At 40.2% G+C, this 21,941-nt stretch overlaps 1 protein-coding gene across 14 annotated transcripts in view; it reads right to left on the bottom strand.

The window, feature by feature from the left end:
• trpm3 (transient receptor potential cation channel, subfamily M, member 3) overlaps window positions 1-21,941 on the bottom strand; it is a 105,009-nt gene that overhangs the window by 29,589 nt on the left and 53,479 nt on the right. For all 14 annotated transcript variants that reach the window (XM_072434154.1, XM_072434151.1, XM_072434157.1 and 11 more), the window contains exons 2-7: window positions 13,758-13,837; window positions 12,317-12,518; window positions 11,570-11,783; window positions 9,657-9,781; window positions 8,160-8,331; window positions 2,205-2,379 (exon numbers count right to left, since the gene is read on the bottom strand). In XM_072434154.1, coding sequence (XP_072290255.1) covers window positions 2,205-2,379; window positions 8,160-8,331; window positions 9,657-9,781; window positions 11,570-11,783; window positions 12,317-12,518; window positions 13,758-13,837 — 968 coding nt within the window. The remainder of the gene's footprint in view (window positions 1-2,204; window positions 2,380-8,159; window positions 8,332-9,656; window positions 9,782-11,569; window positions 11,784-12,316; window positions 12,519-13,757; window positions 13,838-21,941) is intronic.

Below are 21,941 nucleotides of genomic sequence, written 5' to 3'. Positions count from 1 at the left end.
TGTAGACCTCTGAGACAGGATTGTATCAGGGCACTGATCTGGGGAAGGGTACAGGAACATTTCTGCAGCATTGAAGGTTCCTATGAGCACAGTGTCCTCCATCATCCGTGAACAGATTTGGAACCACTAAGACTCTTCCTTGGAATGGCCACCTGGCCAAACTGAGCAATCGGGGGAGGGGGCCCTAGTCAGGGAGGTGACCAAGAACCCGATGGACAGATCCCCAGGGTGTCTCTGTGGAGAGAAGAGACCCTTCTAGAAGAAAAGCCATCTCTGCAGCACTCCACCAATCAGGCCTGTGGTAGAGTGGCCAGACGGTAAAAGTGAAAGGCACATGACATGACAAGGCATCTGAAGGACTCTCAGACCTTGAGTGGCCCAGCCAGAGCACAGACTTGAACCCTATTGAGCATTTCTGGACAGCACCGACGCTCACCAACCAAACCTATTGGGGTTGGGAGGTTCTGCAAAGAAGAATGCGAGAAACTGCCCATAAAGCCAAGCTTGTAGCGTTATACTCAAAAAGATTTGAGGCTGTATTTTGTGCCAGAGGTGCTTCAACAAATATTCAGCAAAGGCTGTAAATAACTATCAGAAAGTGTTTATTACCATTGTCAATGAACAAAATTCACAAACATAGGAACTTGTCTTGGTAATTAGGTGCAACATAAAACAATGAATAAGTCAAAAGAGGATCAAATTAAATGGACAGTGCTATCAAAAAAAAAGTTGCTTTCAATTTAAATAACTTGAAGAATTCCAAAAACCTTCTTTAGCGTTGTCTTTATGGGGTATTGTTTATAGAATTTTGAGTAAAATAATACATTTAATACATTTTGGGGATAAGACTGTAACATAACAAAATGTGGGGGGAAAAATGACGCCATCAACCTGGCACTCCACTTCATCTTGCAGCATCTGGACTCCCCGAGAACCTAGACCAGGATCCTGTTTGTGGACTTCAGCTCTGCTCTCAACACTATCCTCCCTGCTCTGCTCCCAGCTCAACGTGCCTGACTCCACCTGCAGGTGGATCACTGACTTCCTGACGGATCAGAGGCAGTGCGTGCGACTGGACAGACACTCGGACTATCAGCACAGGAGCTCCACAGGGCTGGGTACTGTCTCCCCTGCTCTTCTCCCTGTACACAGACTGCTGCATCTCCAGCCACGCCTCCGTAAAACTGATCAAGTTTGCAGACTCAGCGAGCTCATCTCGGACAAGGATGAGTCTGTCTACAGAAGGGAGGTGGACCGGCTGGTGTCCTGGTGCAGTGCGAGATGATTGTGGACTTCAGGAAAGCAACAGCCCCCCAGACCTCCCTCTCTATAACAGACTCCCCAATCTCCACCGTAAACTTCTTCCGCTTCCTCAGCACCAGCATCACTGGGAGCCCACCATCAGCTCCCTCATCAAGAAGGTCCAGCAGAGGATTTACTTCCTGCGGCAACTGAGGAAAGCCAAGCTGCCAGCGCCTATGATGGTGCAGTTCTACACGGCCATCATTGGGTCCATCCTCACCTCCTCCATCACCATGTGGTACACTGGAGCCACAGCCAGGGACAAACAGAGACTACAGCGCATTGTGCGTTCTGCTGAGAAGGTGATCGGCAGCGGACTTCCTCCTGTACATCTCCAGGGCTCTGGGACGAGCAGGTCTGATCACAGTCGACCCTTCTCACCCTGGACACGGACTATTTGAGCCACTCCCCTCAGGCAGGAGGCCACTCCCCTCAGGCAGGAGGCCACTCCCCTCAGGCAGGAGGCTACAGTCCATCCAGATCAGAACCTCCCGCCACAAGAACAGTTTCTTTCCCTCTGAAAGAGTCCGTTGGACTCATGAACACCTGCCACTTTTACGATTATTCAAACCAATAACCAATTATTGCACTGCACATTTTTTTTGCATGATTCCAACCAACTGTAAATTATGTATATATTCAGAAGTCTATTCTATTTTATTTGTAAATTCTAACATGACATGTTTTACAGGTCATTTTTCGTATATGTTTTGCTACTATTATTACCAGTATTCATTGTTGTATGATGCACCTTAATGCCAAAGCAAGTCACTGACAAGTTCACTGACAATGACAATAAACCCCTTTCTGATTTTGATTCTGATGTGAATACTTTTCGGATGCACTGTATAATGAAATGCCATTCACTTTTGGTACTCCCATGAATTATGGAGAATCCATACCCTCCCTCCTCTGAGTATTTGTGTCCAAAGGCCAAGATGTCTGAGGCTCGGCCACTGCCATCACAAACGACCACCGGGACTGGAGGTGTGTCCCTGAGGTACTCCAGCACTATTGAGATCACATTAGGTCCTCCTTCAACGATCAGCGCCACTACAGGCACACCCTGTCCAATACCTGCACAAAGACACAGTGAGAGTGAGAAAAACATGTACTTGCCATCACACACATACATAACAATAACAGGATTATATAAAACTGACAGCAAAGAGTCACAAAAAGGCTACAATTGGTGCATAAATAGAAACAGTAAATGTGACAGCTGTCATCACTTGTTAAAAAAATGCTGCTAATTATGGCAGCCAGTCTTTTTTATAAAGCACCTGGACCAAAAATAACCAGCCTACTTTGTGTGTCGTTCCTGTGGCTCTGCTGTGTGCGCTGCACGAATAAACCTGACTCTGGCACTGCGCCTGCTAATCACAGACTCTTTAGGATAATTGTGCATAATTAGCAGGTGGGTTAGCAGCACATAGGACTACACACAGGAGAAGCTACTGTAGATTTTAACATCATTTTCTAAATCCTCAATGGAGTTATCAATGTTTTACATTCCTGGCTCAACTCCTCTTTTTCTTTTTCCTCTCTTTTTCCAATTAAGCCATTCTCACTGAGCTACTGTACCTCCAAAGCCTTATGCTGGCCCAATTTATAGCCTAAACCTTTTAACCCGACATTGTTTTTTCCTGCTTTCCTGCTAGGTGCTGTGAGTCTCCTAATTCAAAAGCTGTGTTAAAGTGGCATACAATACACACAGAATTGGAGGCGCATCCGCAGCAGGACCATTACGCTTTGCCTCACACAGCCTTGTGCAGCCGTGGAACAGGGACAGTTACATAAGGCAAATATTTTAGGGGCCTTGTATACTTCAAAGAGGTAAAACACTGTGCCACAACACATCTCACAACCTCAAATCAGGAGAGTGCTGAGTGAAAGAAGCAGGTTAAAGAAATGCATTTTCTCTTTTTTCCTTCTTCTGTATTTTCTGTCACAATCTGTGTATATGTCAGATGAAGAATTGATATTGATGACTTATGAGGTTCACAGTGTACGATCTAAAGCAGAATTTAGTCCAATGGAAGCCTGCAGAGGAGCGGATAAGGGGGGAGAGCACAGCTGTGCCATGGTTGATTGGTTTAAGAGCTCTTTTTTGGAGCAAAATCATCCCATACAGAAGGGCGCACACACATGTAAACAAACTGCAATGTAGGGAATCAAATCTAGCGGTACAAAATCAAATTAAAACAAAAAGCAAAATGTCACTGTTGGCCACATGTATGCAGAAGTCCTGTTATGATTCACAATTTGATCTGAATGGCATTGAATATTTGTAATAAATAATGACTTTAACACATTTAATACTATATGCTACAGTGCTAGACAATACAATAAATACTTACTGTGTTGACCCTAAAAATTAGCCTTCAGTGATTTTTTTTTAATTTTCAAGATGCCCTCTATTTGTCCCTGCACAATTGCATAGTTGCTCAATGAAAAGCAACATTGTTGAGATTTTTAAATTAAAACTTTCAGAAATGTGGGTTGGAAAAGTAATTTTAGCAACTGTACAGAAGATGACCTTTCAATGTCAGGGATTAATCGTTATTTTCATTTTCAAACAGTCATAACTTTCTTGATTGATCATTTAGTCTGTGAAATGTCAGTTGCCCCCCTCAGAGCTCAAGGTGACATCGGAGCATTCAGCGCCAACACACTGGACGCCCAAGATGGAGATAAGAGAGAACAGAGCAGCCGCAAACCTCGACATTATAAAGTAAGCCTTTTCTCTGAAGCTTTTCTGTTTTCAATTTATCCATGCACAAAACAACAAAAGCCTGGACTCAAGACGAGGTGTTTAATCAGAACCCAAGGCCATACATTTCTATCTATAATGTACATTCTCTATTAAAAACAAACAGAAGGAGAATGAAAGGAGGAGGATGGTACATCTAATTAAAACAATCGCATGGGCTCATCCTGCAAGACCTTAAATCAGCTGGAAGTTGAACAGTTTTGAAATAAAATAACCCCAAAAGAGAAAATATACAAACATTGAACCAGATTATTATTTGCTAAATATTGAGTCCACAAACTTGCCATTTTAAACTTGAAGCTCGATGTGATGATTCCAATTTTGGATTTGAGTTTTGGTGGAAATAAATCTTCTCAGACATTTAACCTTTTTAGTTTTATAATGATAAGCCCACGTAATCACAGAGAGATATTAACCACAAAAAATCACTGGCTTTGACCTCTGAAAACGTTCTTGTTTTAATTTATGGACATGCATCTGTATTCTTTCCACACTAGATAGCACGTTGTCATTCATGCAAAGGCAGAACCTGGGCTAACTCTGGGAGCAACGTCACTTACCAATGTTCCACAGGGCAAACAATCCACAAGTTCATGCTGATCATCTTGACATTGTTTTTTTCAGACTATTGGTGCATGAACAGACATTCTCTTCCAATTCTTGTTCAGATGTCAAATATGAATTTATTTGAGGTAAGTCCTACACTTGGTTTGCTTATTTTTTTTGTCGATACTGGACCTCATGAGCCCAATGAATTGCAAAAAACAATGTTTGTTTGCACCTGGTATATTTTTACAATAGGTTTATAAAAAGTAAGTTATGTATATAGGCTTTATCCCCAAATTGAAAACAGCTCCTGTCCATTGCTTAACAACTGATATAATCTCTTGTCTATAGGCTCCACAGTGGAGGTCACAATGTCACAGTTAATCTGCAATGGACCTTACGGCTCCTGGATTCAATTACTGCGCAGTCCCTTCATCTTTTACCTATGGGGTGATTAATGAAATCACTTCTATACAAAGGTCAGTGAAGGTCACACAGTAAATATAGGCATTTAAATAGCACATTCATACATGAAGTAGTTATGTCTCTTAAGTTAAACGGACTGTGGGACACGACACTCAAGATGGCACTTTCATTTGAATAGACTTATCTATTAATGTGTGCTTTCAAATGACTGATGCATTTAAATAACTATCAAAGATAATAACTGATTTTCACCTTTTATGACTGAGAGGTAGAAAAGACAAAAATGTTCATGGACAGATTTTACTGTCTTAAAGTATTAAGTGTCTACATTAAAGCAGGGGTATCAAAACCAGTGTTGTGCCTAAACATGTTCATTGAACGAAAGTTCATGAACGCGTTCATAATTTTGGTGAACGTGAACTGAACGCACTGTATTACTGCGACAAACGATACTGTGAACGCGTTCATTCTGGTGTCTGTGAACGCCACGTTTATTCTTTTTAATTTTGCTCAATAAGGTGTCAGATTTCTAGAGACTTCCAGGCGAAAAACACACCGTTATGTTGCCCAACCAGAGCCTGGCAAGTGTGAGAGCTCTGAAGTTGTAGAGGCCGATAGCGCTATTGCAGACAGAGAGAGATTTCAAGTGTCGCACGCACGGCACTGCACATGCGCATCAAAACAAAAAGCAGCATGGATGCGACAGCAACAGAGCAGCACGAGTTGCCCTATGACCAGTAACGTGAGTTTTATGATATGGTTGGTGAGGATGGGAACAATGTAAAATTTCTGTGCAAACTTTGCCTCTGGGGACGTCTGTCCCTTCAATGTGAATGTAAATCCTGGGTAAGGATTCAAAATTGGATATGAAGACGAAATCTGACACACAGTTTCAGCTTTAAACTAATAAAATAATTGCTGCCTGTGGTTGTACATGGGCTGTGGAAATGATTTAGAAACATTATAGCTTAATATTGAAAAAAATAACTGAACCAGTTCATTTTTTGGAGCTTTGAACTTCAAAATTTCAAATTCAAAATTCAAAATTTTGAACTATGAACTATGAACTGAACTAGTTCATTTCAAAATGTGTGAACTATGAACTGAACTAGTTCATGTAGAAAGTGAACTTTCCCAACACTGGTTAAAACTGTGGCCTGGGGGCCACATGTGGTCCTCAGACCAACTTTTTGTTGGCCCTCAAGCTTCCTGTTAAGTTGGCCTGAACAACAAAATGTAGAACTTTTTACTGTAAAATTGGAAAAATGCAATTTACTTTACACCAACCTAATATTAATGTTTCAAGTCTTATCAAAGGTGTGGAGGATCAAAACTATGTCAAATGCAAAATTTAGAATGGTTCACTTCATTGTTGAGATGTCTGTGGTCCTCTGCTCCGTGTAAGTTTAAAAATGCGCCTCTCAGTGAAAAAAGTGGACACTCCTGCATTAGAGCATCAACCAATCAATACAGATGCAGTACAGGTAGTAGATTGTCAACCTGCACAGTCTGCAATACTTCAGTATGTAAACAATGGCGTATCAATAGTGGTAATTAAAGTGTAAATGCTTTACCCTGATAGCTGTCCTTCAACTTGTTTGTCTTGTGTGGAGAAAACACAGTAGGGCACAATGGGAGGGGACACTCACAAGTGTAATCCCAGTATGAGATCTGACAGGTGGGAAACACTCTGGCTAATGTGAAATGAAAAGGTGTTATGTGGGACATGAGAGCAGTGGCTACAAGAATACCAAATTACAAACCTAACAACCTTAAGAATGCCAGACGTCCGTGACCAAAATTACTTGCTTCCTTCCTACCTAAAAATGTCCTTTAAATGACGGGGAGAATAGCTTTAACAGACTTACAGTGTTTCCCGCTTCATAGAAAATCACATGGTGGCACAGCAGGATTAGCTGCAGGATTGCCCAGTCATCACAAAACCACCACAGGGGGAGATTACGCATATCTACCCAGCACACGTCTTTCATGTTTCTGGGGAAAGCGAGAGACTGTACGATGAGTAAAAAGCTAAACCAAAAAACTAAATTCAATATTAAAATAGTGGCCATGCATGAGCTGGAGTTTTAACCTCTGAAGTCCTGTCATCTCTTTTTATCACTCTGACAACATTTCAAATCTCCCCTGACCAGCCGTTTGACAGACCTTAGACAGACAATCAATTTTGCGGATGCTACTTCAAACAAATAGAAAGCATTTCGATTTGCCCAAGCGTCGTGTCCTCTTATGCACAAGAAACATTGCTGGTTGATTATGCATTCATTGTCAGTGGGTAAAAATGCTAAACGTTAAATACGGGGTATAATGGGATTTCATGGGATGTGTGAGACTCCTGAGTAACTTGTCAGACGCTTGTGAGACGACTGAGTGCCCCTCTGCCCTCCCAGCCCCTTCTGTTTGAATCCAGGCATAGGATGACAAAGGGAAGCTCAATGGTCACATCACTGGGTTAAAAAAAGAGAATGAAAATATCTAATCAAATACCGTATAACTTATCTGTTATTTGCCAATCTTTAAAGACCTCAGACCTCAACAACTAGTGGTTTGCCCAGTTTATGTGAAACTAAGACGCTCCCAAATACAAATAACAATAGATTAGCACTGTCATAATAATAATCATACATTGTTTTTTTATATAACGCTTTTGAAGGTAACTCAAAGACGACTTACATGCAGTGAAGTACACAATGACCTGACTAATGTGCTAATTATGTAATATTGTGTTATTACGTTTACTATTAAAAAGCCAAATCAATAATAATTATAACAGTGTCACATAAAACAATAATTCATCTGAGCTACTGGAGAGTTTGGTTAAAAAACTTAATTTTCTGAAGGATAGGACCATTTCAAAGGCTTTATGAGATGTATTACTGTGTTATAGTCAGGAATACTCAGAACATGTGTTCGGTACAAGCCAAATCACAATAATTTTAGTCTGTTTGCGGTTTTAAAATAGAATGTGAACTCAATTAACCCGCGGAAGTGTTGGAAAAACAAGAGCTGAAGTTTCATCATTATCACTATCAGATAATACATCTGAAATGACTGGGGCAGTTAGCGTTGTCATGGTACACACACTCTTACTCACGTGTATTAATCTTTTGCAGGGAGATGTGTTTCTCAAGCTGGCGTCGAAGTTTAACCTCAGCACCATATTTCCCTGTCGTGCCGTTGTCTGCCAGGATGAAATGGGAATGAAGGCTGTTGAGGACAGTCAGTTTGCTCATTGGGTTGGACATTGTCTGGTATGGACGCACCACCTGATCAGAACATAAAAAAACATGAACAGTGATTACGATTAGTTAGTTAATTAGTATTAGTACCATTGACTTAAATCTGCTGGAGCTGTATCTGTATTAAAGCACAAGTTAGATCACATAATTTGCTGTAACTATTTCATGTGGTATGAATTTCTGCTTTTAAAGTACATTTGACAGGTCCTCATGTTCTTTTATTATAAATTTTACATCAGTCAAGTTGTAGTTTGTGAAATAAAATGGAAAAATACAAGTTGAAAGTAAAGGAAGTAGAGCTGAGTTCTAAAGTTGAATCCCTCTTTGTGTCATCAATGAGCAAGATTCCATCAAAACTGCTCACAAGCAATTCCGACATATTTTTCTGAAAGTTTAAACAATCATTTAACAAAATAAAGGTGTTGTCCTCATTATTGTTTGTCAATCATAACTAATGTGTAATTGATATTGATTGTGGCCCCTGATTGCCATATGGTTGCTGGGTAACTGTTATGGACTTACCTGACTGCAGCTCTTGGCCCACCAGGAAGTACAATTATAAACATCACAAAAAATATCAAACTGGGCAAAATAGGCAAAATGTTTAGTCAAATTGCATCTAATTATGTTTTAGTGAAATGTTTCGTCTAATCTGTCTGGCAAGAAAGGAGGAGTTGCTTTGCTTTTCATGGCTTTCACCTTCCTGTTTATAGTTGCCATTGGAGTACTTTTCACCATTCAAAGAATATAATATTCATTGTTCATTTCAATCAGTACTCGTGTTCCATAACTCTGAAACGCATGAATATTAAAAAAATCCAAATTCAAACACAATATACTTGAAATTGGTATTATGCGTTTAAAATAATGACAATCTGGCAGTAATGTAATGTTTGCTTCGATATAGTGCAGGCTACTGGGGCTCAGTGTGGCATTCGTTCATTAGGCTCAATGTAAAAACCAATCAAGCATCGAAAAGAGTTTGAGTACTTCATCATCTTGTTCGAGCTACCAAGCATTAATCGTCTCTGCTTGACTCGTTCACTCGGACACAATGTGATGAACTATTAAGTGTAGTGAGTTCCCGTTGATTCGAGTCCGTGTGCGGCGCTCCGTCACACATGATCCAGCTGACTTTGAAGGACTGTTTGAAGACTTTGAAGACTGTCTCTGATTGAATTGGCAAACTCAGCATCTCAGTTAATAAACTGTCAATAGCAATTTACTCTCTCTGTAACCAACTGTGCGGTGCATGGTACATGAAAACCCTGCAAACAACCTGCAAAGTGCAGAGGCAGCTTATTTGTACCAGAGGCCATATTGTTGCTCATTTTGTACAATCTGACACTTACATCTTTGCCGACAAGATCCTCCTGATTTTCGACAATACCCCAAGGAGCGATCCCAATGGTGCAGATCTTGCCTCTTGACTTGGAGGCATGGTCTTTGAGTGCATCGCCCACATGGCGGATAACCCCTGTGTGAACATAAAGACAGATCAGGCATGTGCTCAAAATACAAGGCTTTTAGACACAAGTCAAAAAGCATTGTATTTTGTTCTCTCTTGTTGATACATGTGACAACGATTTGAGTAGATGATACACAGTGGCTTGCAACAACCACAAAATTAAATAAATTGTATCTGCATTTTTTGTGAAAGAGCAACACAAAATGGCAAACAATTGTGAAGTGGAAGGAAAATTGTACATGATTTCCAGATTAAAAAAAAAAAAGTAATTAAAAACTGAAAAGTGCAGCGTGCAACAGTATTCAGGCCCCGAGTCAATCATTTATTGAACCGCCTTTCCATGCAATTAAAGCTGCAAGTCTTTCAGATCTTGCCAAAAATTCTCAATTGGATTTAGGTTTGGACTTTGACTGGGTCGTTCTAACACCTGAATATGTTTTGTTTTAAATCATTCCACTGTAGATCTGGCTTTATGTTTAGGGTTGTTGTCCTGCTGAAGGTGAATCACCCCAGTCTCAAGTATTTTACAGACGCCAACAGGTGACGTGTTAGTTTTCCGCCACGAATAACGTTTTTCTTTTAGGTAAAGAGTTCCATTTTGCACCCCCTACATGGCTACCGGCAAACTGCAAACAGAAGTTCTATGGGTGTTTTTCAAATAATGGCTTCTTTTTGCCACTCTTCCATTAAGGCCAGATTTGTGTAGTGCACAACTAAAATTGTCTCATTTATATAGCACGTTTCTACCTTTAAGGCATCAAGGGACCACTCACCCATTCACACACCACTGTGTGCGGACACTGGGCCACGTCTTGGTGGGTTTATAATTTGTTGTTTCCATTGTTGTTGTCAACAGTGCTCCGTGAGATATTTAAAGCTTGGGAAATCTATTTATAATGCAAACCTTCTTTAAACTTCATCTGACCTGTCTGGTGTGTTCCTTGGGCTTCATGATAGTTTTTGCTCCTCAACCTTCTCTTAACACACTTTTGTGGCCTTCACAGAACAGCTGCATTTACACTGGGATTACATGACCCACAGGTGAACTCTATTGAATTATTAGGTAGGAAAAGAGCCTGAATTACTTTTGCATAGTGCACTTTTTTTAAAATCTGCAAATCACGTACAATTTTCCTTCACTTCACAATCGTATGGTCACAATCATGTGCCAATCCAATGTCTTTACATTTGTGATAGTGACATGACAAAATGTGGGAAAATTCCAGGGTTACGAACACTTTTGCCAGCGTCTGTGGCTTGCAGACGCTGAAAATATATGTGAAGACCACTGAATCACATCTCTCCTACTGACACTCACCCCTCCTCTTTGTTCATCCTTAACTATGCCTCCAATTCATCTAACCATTTATTATTTAGCACTCACAAGCTTTTGACTCTGGACTCATTCTGTCACAAAAACTTACTTTCTATTGCTTACTATGTGAAGACTAGAGAGAGTTGAGTTGTTTTGGGAGAACTTATCTCGTCTATTAATTATTATTGTCCTTTTGTTATAAACTTAAAAGAAGATAAACTGGCCTTGAACATTTTTTTCTTTTCCAAAATCACACTGTTTGTGATTTAGTTTAATAGCCATCAGTTTCTGTCATGACCAGTGCTCAACAACTAACTTTGTTGTTGATTTCAAAAGTTCGTCATTTCCTCTCGACACCTGGAAATGCAAATTTTTTTACAGCTCTCTCTTTAACCATCAATGGATTTCTCCCAAGACGCACATCGATGACAACCAGCTGCCTCCCATATGTACTTGAGAACACACAGAGCATATGGATATACCTGTGTTGACCCCTCCAGTGAAGATCCAGGCTCCAGTTGTCATGGCAGCCTTGATGAGCCCTTTCCCAAAGACCTGCTTGAGTTTGGGCTGTAGTTCAAAGTTCTGCAGGCCTCCATGAACTGAGATGAGCAACTTTGGCAGATCCAGCTGCCACTCCTTGGTCATCAGATGAAGCAGCAAGTCAGGCTTTGTGTCGTATGACACCCGCACATACTGTAGGACACGAGAGGGGAAACGTCACTGACCATAGAACTTGTGTATTACAATTGAAAAAGCAGGTGAGTAAAAGAACCAATAAAATCATGATCTAATGTGGTAGGAGAGATTCTTTGCATAAGGTAATCAGCAGATGCTTCCTATGATTGCTGAGCCACATGCGTTGTGGAGCATCTGTTTATCTGTCTAGTTCACACATAGTCACCCAACATGACATGTGTCAGACTGAATAATTAAACACTCTGAATTCAGCCTAATAATCCCAGTGCTGCAACTGTCTGTGATCTCCAACTCAACGGATCAGTTGGTCAATTGATTTCTCTAACTTATCTGAACAGAATCATTTGGTGCTATATTTTCCCCCAAATTTTAATGTTATCAAATTATCAACACTACTATGATAATTCAACCACTATATTCCTACAACTAAACTACATTCCCCAGGTCACCCTTGAAAAAGAGGTCTCGATCTCGAATGGGTTCTTACCTGGTTAAATAAAAGTGAATAAAATAATGCTAATAACAGTCACCATGGCTTTGTTGGAGTGTCCTCCTCCCTGGAACTCGATGGTGCCGAAGGCATCGGTGGGGCTGAGCTGGGTGTGCTTGCTGATTGACCACTTCTCTGACAAGCTGTCATTTTTGGCCAAGCGCTCTGCCTTGTCATTCTGACTGGAGGAGATGCCCGGGGGCAGACCCACATGCTGACCAATCAGACGACCACAACAACACCTGGGAAACAGGATAACTTTTAGTGCAAGGTCTGACTGTGACAATCCATAAGTGAGCGAATGTGGGCAGAGTGTAAAAAAATAAATACGTTTTGGCTGTCAGCCCAAGGCCCACTCGGGACTCGGGTACATAGTATTGTCCGACCTGATACAGATCTACCTCGGGCTCTTTTAGCAGTACATCCTTTCATTGAGTTTTCTTCACCTCCTGTCCCTTGCATAAAGACCAAAATACAACTGTGCCCTTGGGCAATCCATACAGAATATGTACACAGTACCTGGAGAAGGGTTTGTTACTGCACATACTTTACTTGAAAGTCATTTTTTGTACCATACATGTACCGGTAGTATAATCGTGACTGTAGCAGCACATGCAGCTGTACTTTGTATTTGATCCTGAACTGACATTTCATCACATGACTCTAATCTCATCATTGTGAAAGGAACAGACAGGAATCTATAGGGTCTCTTCAGTACAACACAGAATTGAAAACCACTCAATGCTATCAATGTTTCCTTTTCACTCTCTCTTTTGGAGTTGCAGAATGAATAGCATGAAGATTGTAAAAATGCCTGACTAACTCTAATGGACCCAACATGACTTTAATATTTTGTCTTTTCTAACCTTCACACAAGGAGAGAGAAAAGACAATGCCTTTAGGATGCTTCAGTTGTATGTTAAATTCACTTGAACAGTTACATTAAATATACTGACTAAAAATAAACTTACCTGGTCTTCATTTACATTTACATTCTGGCAATTATGCTAATGTGCTTACTCACACCGGCAGTGGCCTGAATTGGACTTGACTTTCTGAATGTGTCACCCTGAGGTGTAGCATTAGCTCATGTACAGATTTTAATAAGATCACAGCACCAGCCGCTCTGGAGCAGTATAAGACTGAAGGCTGAGGAGGCAAGGCGGAAAGTGTAATTTCATTATCTAAAAGGGGTCTTATAATGTCAATTGACACACAGGAATGGAATTGCCTTTGAAAATAGATAAACTATAACATGTAACTGTTTTTAAATGTGCTTGGATGCAAATGTCATTCTTAAGATTTTTAAAACCAGATTAGTATTATTATGATAGCGTGTGACTGTCAATGACCAGGAATGTTCCTCATTTGTATTGATGTAAATGGTTTGTATTATGTATATTAGATCTGATTAGAAAGGTCAAGAAGAACTCAGTGATTATTAGAATTAATGTACTTAAATTTGTGGAAATGTTACTCACCTATGGGGGTCTTTGGCGCTTACAATGATGTGAACACATTCTCTCTTGCTGAATGCTCTTTCGATCCATGATTTCTGTGCCTGCAAAACACAAAAACAACACTGTTGTAAATATTTGTTTTTAATTACACACTACACAAGGCGCATTGGTCCAATCTGTGTTTCAGTGAAGGAGCTTAGACCTGAACTTAAACCATGTATACCACATTTATGTACATTGTCTCACTAAAAAGTCAATAAATGAACACATTCATCTCTATTAGCTGTAATGTTCTCATAGTACTTAAACACAGGCACTAACTCAATGACAAAAACATACCTAATGTTTCTATTTGAAAAAACAAACAAAAAAACATAATCCTCCCAGAACTGCGTTTTTCTGATGTTTTTATGGGAAAACTTCTCTGGTATTTTCCTGGTGTTGCCAGCACTTGGTTGCCACGTCAACCACAATGGCTTTCCTCTGCTGCTTATCCACCACCACAATGTCTGGTTGGTTTATCATTACCATTGTGTCTGTCTGTATCTGGAAGTCCCACAGGATCTTGGCTCGGTCATTTTGCACCACCTTTGGGGTGTTTCCCACTTTGACCTTGGGGTCTCCAGCCCGTACTCTGGACTGATGTTCCTGTACACTATGCCAGCCACTTGGTTATGCTTTCTCTGCCAGCACCTTTCACCCTGCAGTTATGTACTTGATCATCTCAGTCCAGAAATGTCCCTCTGGTGGAGGAACCGAGCTTGAAAAGATGAGTCCACCTACGGAAGGTAAGGGATTTAAAAATATAGGTATAAATGAAAATGACTTGCGCACTGAAATGCGCAGAGTTTAATAGGGCCTCTGTCAGATGGTGGGTCTCTAGTTCTGTCGCAGGTCTGAGTGACAGAGCGACTGACTAGAGCCAATTATCTCACTATGGTTACATCCAGTGAGACAGTCAAGAGCCATGGATTCAATTTGAGTTACATAAACAGGGCTGCACTGAACATGGATAAGCATCTGTCTAACCAAGTCCATGCATAAAAATTTAAATTGGCACAGGAATAGTTGAATAACAATGCAGACTAGAACTAAATCAAATCAATTAATAGCTTGCAAATCAATTAACAAACTTTTCCCTTTGACAATAAGGAAAGGAAATTAAACCATCAAACTCACTAAAATAAATACAATACACAAAATAGATTTGGTAGCACTTCAGTGTCTTCTGTAATGAACAATCTTAGGCTAGTGCTGCACATAGTACCAGACCAGTCACTGCAAACAGTACACTGTATCCATCCATCCATCCATTTTCTACCGCTTGTTCCCTTTCGGGGTCGCGGGTGACTGGAGCTTATCCCAGTGACTTCGGGCCTTAGGCGGGCTACACCCTGGACAGTGGCCAACTTGTCGCAGGGCCTGCGGTACACTGTATCGTGCTGTTAAATGTGTTGGAAGCTGTCTCTAAAGGCACAGCTTTTTCTTTCTCTTCTAGATTTGCATAATACTTTTGGGAGGAAAGAGGTTTATAATGACGTTGATGTATTTTAATGTCCTTGAACATCAAACAGTGTAAGTGCCCCATCATTGGTTTTATTAAGATATCTTAAAACACTTTCTGTTGTAACTCAAAGGTGGAAAGACAGCAATAACTGATTGATTTGTCTGACTGTTAGCAAGCCAACGTAGGAAGCAATATTTCTAATTGTAACTAAGGAAATAAAAGTGAATACTAGTATAATTCACAGTTGTGGTCAGTATTTGATTCAGGGGAATTGAGTGTTTTATCATTTTTATAACTATAGTGTATTTATATAGCACTTCAAAGCACTTCACTAGGCAATGTATGGGTGAAGTGTCTTGCCTAAGAACACAACAACATACACAACACCACGTACTAACTGAGAACTGACGAGATTGGACATTGGCAAGCAGGTATGGCCAGGTCATACATAAATAGTCATTTTACACTTTAAAATGTGTGTAAAACTGTTTTTCAGGACCTAATTGGGTTAAGTGACTGACTAAATGCTGAATCAAATAACAAGTTCATTAGACTTAACAGGAGTATATAATTCACTATAATGTCAATGCCTTGGTGGAGGTATGCCTTTATAATGTGCTTCTCCTGTAGTTTTCTGCTCTCATTGTGGCCTTTTCCCCAGATTTAAATTCTTGAATCTAAAAGCAGTTCACTCATGTGTACTTTTGACATTGACACTACAGTCCCGGGAAGTGGATTATTTGAGTGGGGCCATGCGTTGAGAGAGCAGACTTGTGTAGAACAGAACAAGAGAACGTCCCATCAAGCTTGTACCCGGAAACAGCAGCGACTTTTAGAACAGACTTCAAACCCACAACAAAGGAAACACAAAGCCGTTAAAACAAAACTGACTGCATTTACGCCTGCTGTCCAATCTGGGAGAGCTGCCCAGGCTCATCTCCCAGCCAGAGTGCTTGTACAGGACTTTCTCCACCAACATCGCTACAACAACACACGCCGCATCCGCCTGACTGCCCTGTCACACTACGGCACGGCAAAACCCAGCACAAGGACCAGGCCAGGAGCACACTTACCCTGCCTCCACACTTCCCACGATGATTAACCATTACTCTGGGGCTAGGGGCTGCTTTTAGAGAACACCACTATCACATGGCAGGCCACACCAGCGCCCCCAGCCCCATTCTCCTGGTGACACCAAAACACTGTATCCATCCGCTTGTACATCCGGGCACAAACTAGTTCCTCCTGCATCATCAATCAACAAATAAATCAATCAATCTGTACAGAGGCTTTAGTTTTTTATGTTTTAATAACAATAATAGATACCCTTGAACCAATGTTACCTTTTTTATCTCACAATTCACACTGAATATATCCCATTACAATGGAAAACTGCTTTTGTTCTCCCTTTGAACAAAGGAGGCCAGAAATATTATTTGAATAATTTCCTTCCAATCTCAAAACTATCCTGCCAAGCAAAACTCTTGGAGAGGCTAATAAGTAACCAGGTGAGTGCTTTCTTAACTACATATTCAGACCAGGGCATAGCACTATCAAAGCTGCTACCAAAGTTATAAATGATATTGCTATTGCATTGGATAATGATGAAGAATGTGCTGCTGTTTTTGTTGATTTGTCAAAGGCCTTTTATTCAGTGGGTCACTGTGTTCTCTTGGATCGTCTGGATGTGATTGGGTTTGATACACATTCTAAAAAATGGTTTGCAGATTACCTTCTGCTGATGGCTTTCTTACCTTAATAAAGGTGTTCCTCAAGGCCCTGTCCGTAGACCACTGTTATTTACAATTTATATAAACTCAACTGGCCATAATCAAAAAGACAGTAGCATCCACTTGTATGCAGATGATGCAATTCTGTGTGCTAAGGCACATCTGTATTCAAAATATTCAAGAGGCGTTTCACTCCATCCAACAAAACTCTGTTAATTTAAAATTATTAAGGAATTCAAAATTTGAATTCATTAATACTAAAATGTATGTTGTTCTCTAAAAGACACTCTAGTAACCCCAAAAATATATCTATTCTTATGCTCGATGGTAATGTGATTGAACAAGTATCCCATTACAAATACTTGGGCCTCTGGATCGATGATAAACTCTCCTTCAACAAACACTATCAAGAGCTGACAAACAATCTTAAAGCCAGATTGTCATTCTTCTTTAGAAATAAAATGTGTTTTCCTCTTAATTGTAGAAAACAGTTAATCCAGGCTATATTTCTTTCAGTTCTAGATTATGATGATATTATATATATATCCATTCTACAGCAACAGTGTTAAACAGTGTTAAAAACAACTTTGCTCCCTCTCTGTGGAACATAGAGACTTTTAAAATAATTTAATGATTTTAAAGCACTGGTGCTGATGCACGTATGTTTTGTATAATTTTTTCTCACAATGTATGTGTAAATGTGTTTTTATGTATCTGTTAATTTGTTTTGTGATTGTTTGTTGTTTACTTTGTGTTGTGTTTTAACAGGGACCCATGAAAAAGAGACAATTTCTCATTGGGTTTTCCCCTGTATAAATAAATAATGAATATATAGGCGAAGATAGATCCCAGCGGTCTACCGTCCAAGTAATAGTCAGGCCTGGTCTGGCTGAGCTTCAGAAATTTGACAAGATCAAACAGGTATGGCATTAAAAATCAGTTTGAATTATTAGCATTCATATTTTCTTAAATTTATAAAAAAAAAATATTTAACCAGGGGAAAAAAAGAAGATCTAAATGTCTTTTTCAAGGGCAACCTGAAAATATTCCTTTTCTTCCACTTTCCCTAACAGGGATGGGGCTTCTGGACAATTGCCCGCAATTAAAATAAAAATGACTAAATGAAAATAAATAATAATCTAATTCTTGCTCTATAGTTTTTGCATTTACCAATATTACCTCAATATCACAGTAACAATACCTGAGGTATACAAATCTTGGCTTTCTCTGATATCTACAATAGGTACTGTATTTAAAGAGGCACTGCATAGTTTCTCTGGTGGAGGGCTTATCTCCATGCTTTACCTTTGGAAACAGAAAAGTTACACAGTGAGATTGGACATTTCATGAAGAGATGGCACACAGCCTGCCTTCCATTGGGTAATTAAGATTTATCAGCAGGGCACACTGTTTACTGTAGCACACAAACAGGGACAGACTGGGCAGTGTGGAGACAGAAGAGTGAGCAGCATCTGACAGCCTGTTAGGGGTCTTGACTCCATTACACCCAAACCTCAAGTACTCTGTCTCACCCCTTCTCCCAGCCTTTACAATTGTATCTCCTCTTTGTTATTGACACTGGCAGAGAGCTGAATCGAGAACCATATCCAATCAGCAACCTAATCTCCCAGCTCTCTGTCTCATCCTTTACCTTTTCCACATCTTCTCCTCAACACAAATGACCCGGCAGCTGCAGTTCACAAACTGATCACAATCAACAATGCATTTGGTAGTTGAAATAAGCAATCTCACAATCAATCCATGAATCAAACTTTGTCTATTAAAAACGATAAATACAATGGTGATGACGTAAGAACAAATTGTCAGCAATATCTTAACGCCACTTAAATAATAGTGCTCTAGATTTTTGTTGAACTATAAACGACAGCAACTTACCTGTTTCCTCTAGCATCGTTTCTCTTGCCTTCAATACAAAAACTGACGCTAAAAACTTAATTATCTCAAAGCAGTTGTTCAAATGCCTGTTGGTACTACAATGTGTGGGGGCTCATGCTACAGAAGACACAGACAGAGCCGCCCCGATAACTAAACTAGACAGGCTTTCCATGCCGATGTCTCCTCCCCTTTTTTCTGACCCACAACGAAGCAGTCTATTAAAAACTGAGCAAATTAAAACTTTTGCCCTTGACTTAATAACAAAAGTTTTATTTGGGATTCAAATCAGAGAGAGTCCCGTCAAGCTGTCCGATTGTCATGTGTTCGGGGCGTATTTCTGTCAGAGATCAAGACCAGGTAGTCTGTGTGAATGGCACAGGAGCCTATTAGGTGAAACACAGTGACAGTCGTCTGGAGCATGCCCCATTATTTTGGCCTAAAAGACACACAGCAGCGTCACACGGGTAATATTAGAGAATGTTGAAATGCATTTGAAACTATAATACTTTCCACTTCCGTTTAGCAAATAAATTAGGCTGAGAGACATGAGAAGCCAAACTACAATTTTCTATCTTTTTGGCACAATTCCTGGAAATGTAAATAAATCTGAAAGCAAAACTATTCACTAAGGGCAAAAAACTGTTCTGAATGTATTTGTAAGGTCCTTTTTTCAGACTTGTTTGTTTATTTACTAGTCAGTTTCGACTCTTCTCGAAAACTGGTTGAACTGGTTTTATCGCTAGGACAGATGCATTATGTGCAGCGAATTGATGATAGAAGCAGAGGTATAGAAGTCTTATCTTTTAGACCAATATAAAACCATAATTTGTTTCAATTACCAACACATAAGATTACAGTTGCAAAGAGCCTTTTCAGTTAAATGAAAAAACAAACATAAATTCAACATTTACATAAATAACTTTTTCATTCTATTATTTCTGTTGGTTCTGTTGGATTCATCTGATGACCAACTTAGATGTTTGACCCCACAAATCTCTTCTTGACTCTAACCAATGAAATGAGTATAATGAGTCGATGTAAATGCCTATTATGGACTTTATTGGTCTCGTCTGCAATTTACCTTCACTGAAACACACAAGCAAGCTTAAGCATTGGTGGTACAATGTGACTTTTCTTGACCTGAGTATTGTTGAGTTATATATTTCTGCATCTTCAGGCATGAGCTCAAGCTGTTTATTGCTGTACTGTATTACATGTTCATCATTATGTTCGATAAAACTGCTGTAAATCAATTTCCCATTGGGAGAAGTTGCATGAGGCTTCAATAAAAATAAAAAATAAAATAAATAAATCAAACTATATACTATTATTTGTTTAGCATTTAGTGGGGGACAATGCATGTTAATGAATACACACGAGATTAGGGCTGGGCAAGTTAACGCGTTATTATCGCGTTATAACTCATCACTTATTTAACACAATCATTTATTTAACACAATCAATTATTTTAACGCGCATTAACGCAGGTCGGATTCCCCTGGTCCGCACCAGTTCTAAAGCCTCGTACAAACCGCTGCGGACAAATCGCGTCCGACGCAGAATTTGAGCGCGTGAACATTAGAAAGAAACGCACCGGACGCGCGTTCTCGACGCGCCGGACTCACGTCCGTAGAATACACTCAGCAAAAGACGTGCGTCTGAGTCGTCCTGCACATGCTCAGTGGAGGAGTTGTGCTGTGCTGCTTTTCTCGTAGTGTAAATGGATTTTAATGTTGGACCATGGCTTTGGTTTATTAACTTTACAAAGTCAGCGGCTATAGGCGCCAGCCGAGGCAACCCGCCGGGGGCCCGCGTGAGCAAGTCCTGCCGGGGGCCCGGGGCCCGCGTGAGCAGGTCCCGCCGGGGGCCCGCGGGACCCGCCGGGGGCCCGCGTGAGCAGGTCCCGCGTGAGCAGGTCCCGCCGGGGGCCCGCGTGAGCAGGTCCCGCGTGAGCAGGTCCCGCCGGGGGCCCGCGTGAGCAGGTCTCGACGGGCGCTGTAGCTGGGGAGATCCGCAAAAACGTGAATAATCTGGCGCCTTAGCAACTGGCTTAGTGCAGAGGAGTAAAAAAAAACACCCAGTTTTAGGAATCTACAAACTTTTCTGGTTCTCTTCAATGCCCTGGCAGTGGCAATAAGCTTTAGTTTTGTGTTTGATAACATTGTTTAAGTTAAAATGTACACAATGTATTTATTTGTATTTAACTGGTTAAGAGTTTGTTTGCACAACTAATGTTATGATGCTTTAGTGTCAAGTTCTAAGAATGTACAAACTGTACTGAAGTGTTTTCTGGTTTAGGGACATTTGGTACTAGACTGGTTATGCTGCTCCTAATGTGTTATGAGTGTCTAATGTCTCTGTTGTTTCTGACGTTACCTCTGAAGTGGCCTCTTCAACTTTAATGATTGTGGCTCAGGATTTTGTGGCAAGTGAATACTTCATATTTTATTTAACTGCTGCTGAATAAAAATGCTGATGCTCTTTACACTTCTTTTGAATTCATTTTGAATTTTGTACGTAAAAATGCGATTAATCGTGATTAAAAATTTTAATCATTGCCCAGCACTACACAAGATACATGATGGAATAAACATACTGAACTTTAGCCATGAGCTCATTTCCATCTGTTGTCATGCAATTGTTTGTTTTGCTATTGTATTGGATTGCTTTCCAAAAATATGAACTTGGCATATACAAGAAAAATAACCTTGATCCCTCTATCCTGGCCAAGACAACACTGACAGTACAAGTTACAATGAGCAGTGCATTTTAAGTGAGTCTGTTAATGAACTCTGGTACCGTGGTGTTCTTCAGGGACAAAGGTTAAGACTGGAATGGCTGTAAACTGGTAAAACAAGTATAAACTTCATTTTTGAGTGTTTGCTGCAGAGACAGAGCGTGGGTGTTGTGCCTTAGTATTTGTGCATGCCACTTCCCTGGAGCATGATAATCCTATTGTGTCTCTAGGTCACTGAATGCATAAGTGGTGGGTAGGACTCAGCCAATACAACTGTAGTCACCTGTCTGCTCAAAGAAGTCAGCAGAAAAAACATAAATCTTTATAATACTTCA

The sequence above is a fragment of the Eucyclogobius newberryi genome, unplaced genomic scaffold (assembly GCF_026437365.1).
Source record: "Eucyclogobius newberryi isolate DKJ021-1_F unplaced genomic scaffold, fEucNew1.0.hap1 SCAF_6, whole genome shotgun sequence".
NCBI lineage: Eukaryota > Metazoa > Chordata > Actinopteri > Gobiiformes > Gobiidae > Eucyclogobius > Eucyclogobius newberryi.
Note: the sequence above shows the minus strand (reverse complement) of the source record. Positions and strands in the feature narration are given on the sequence as shown.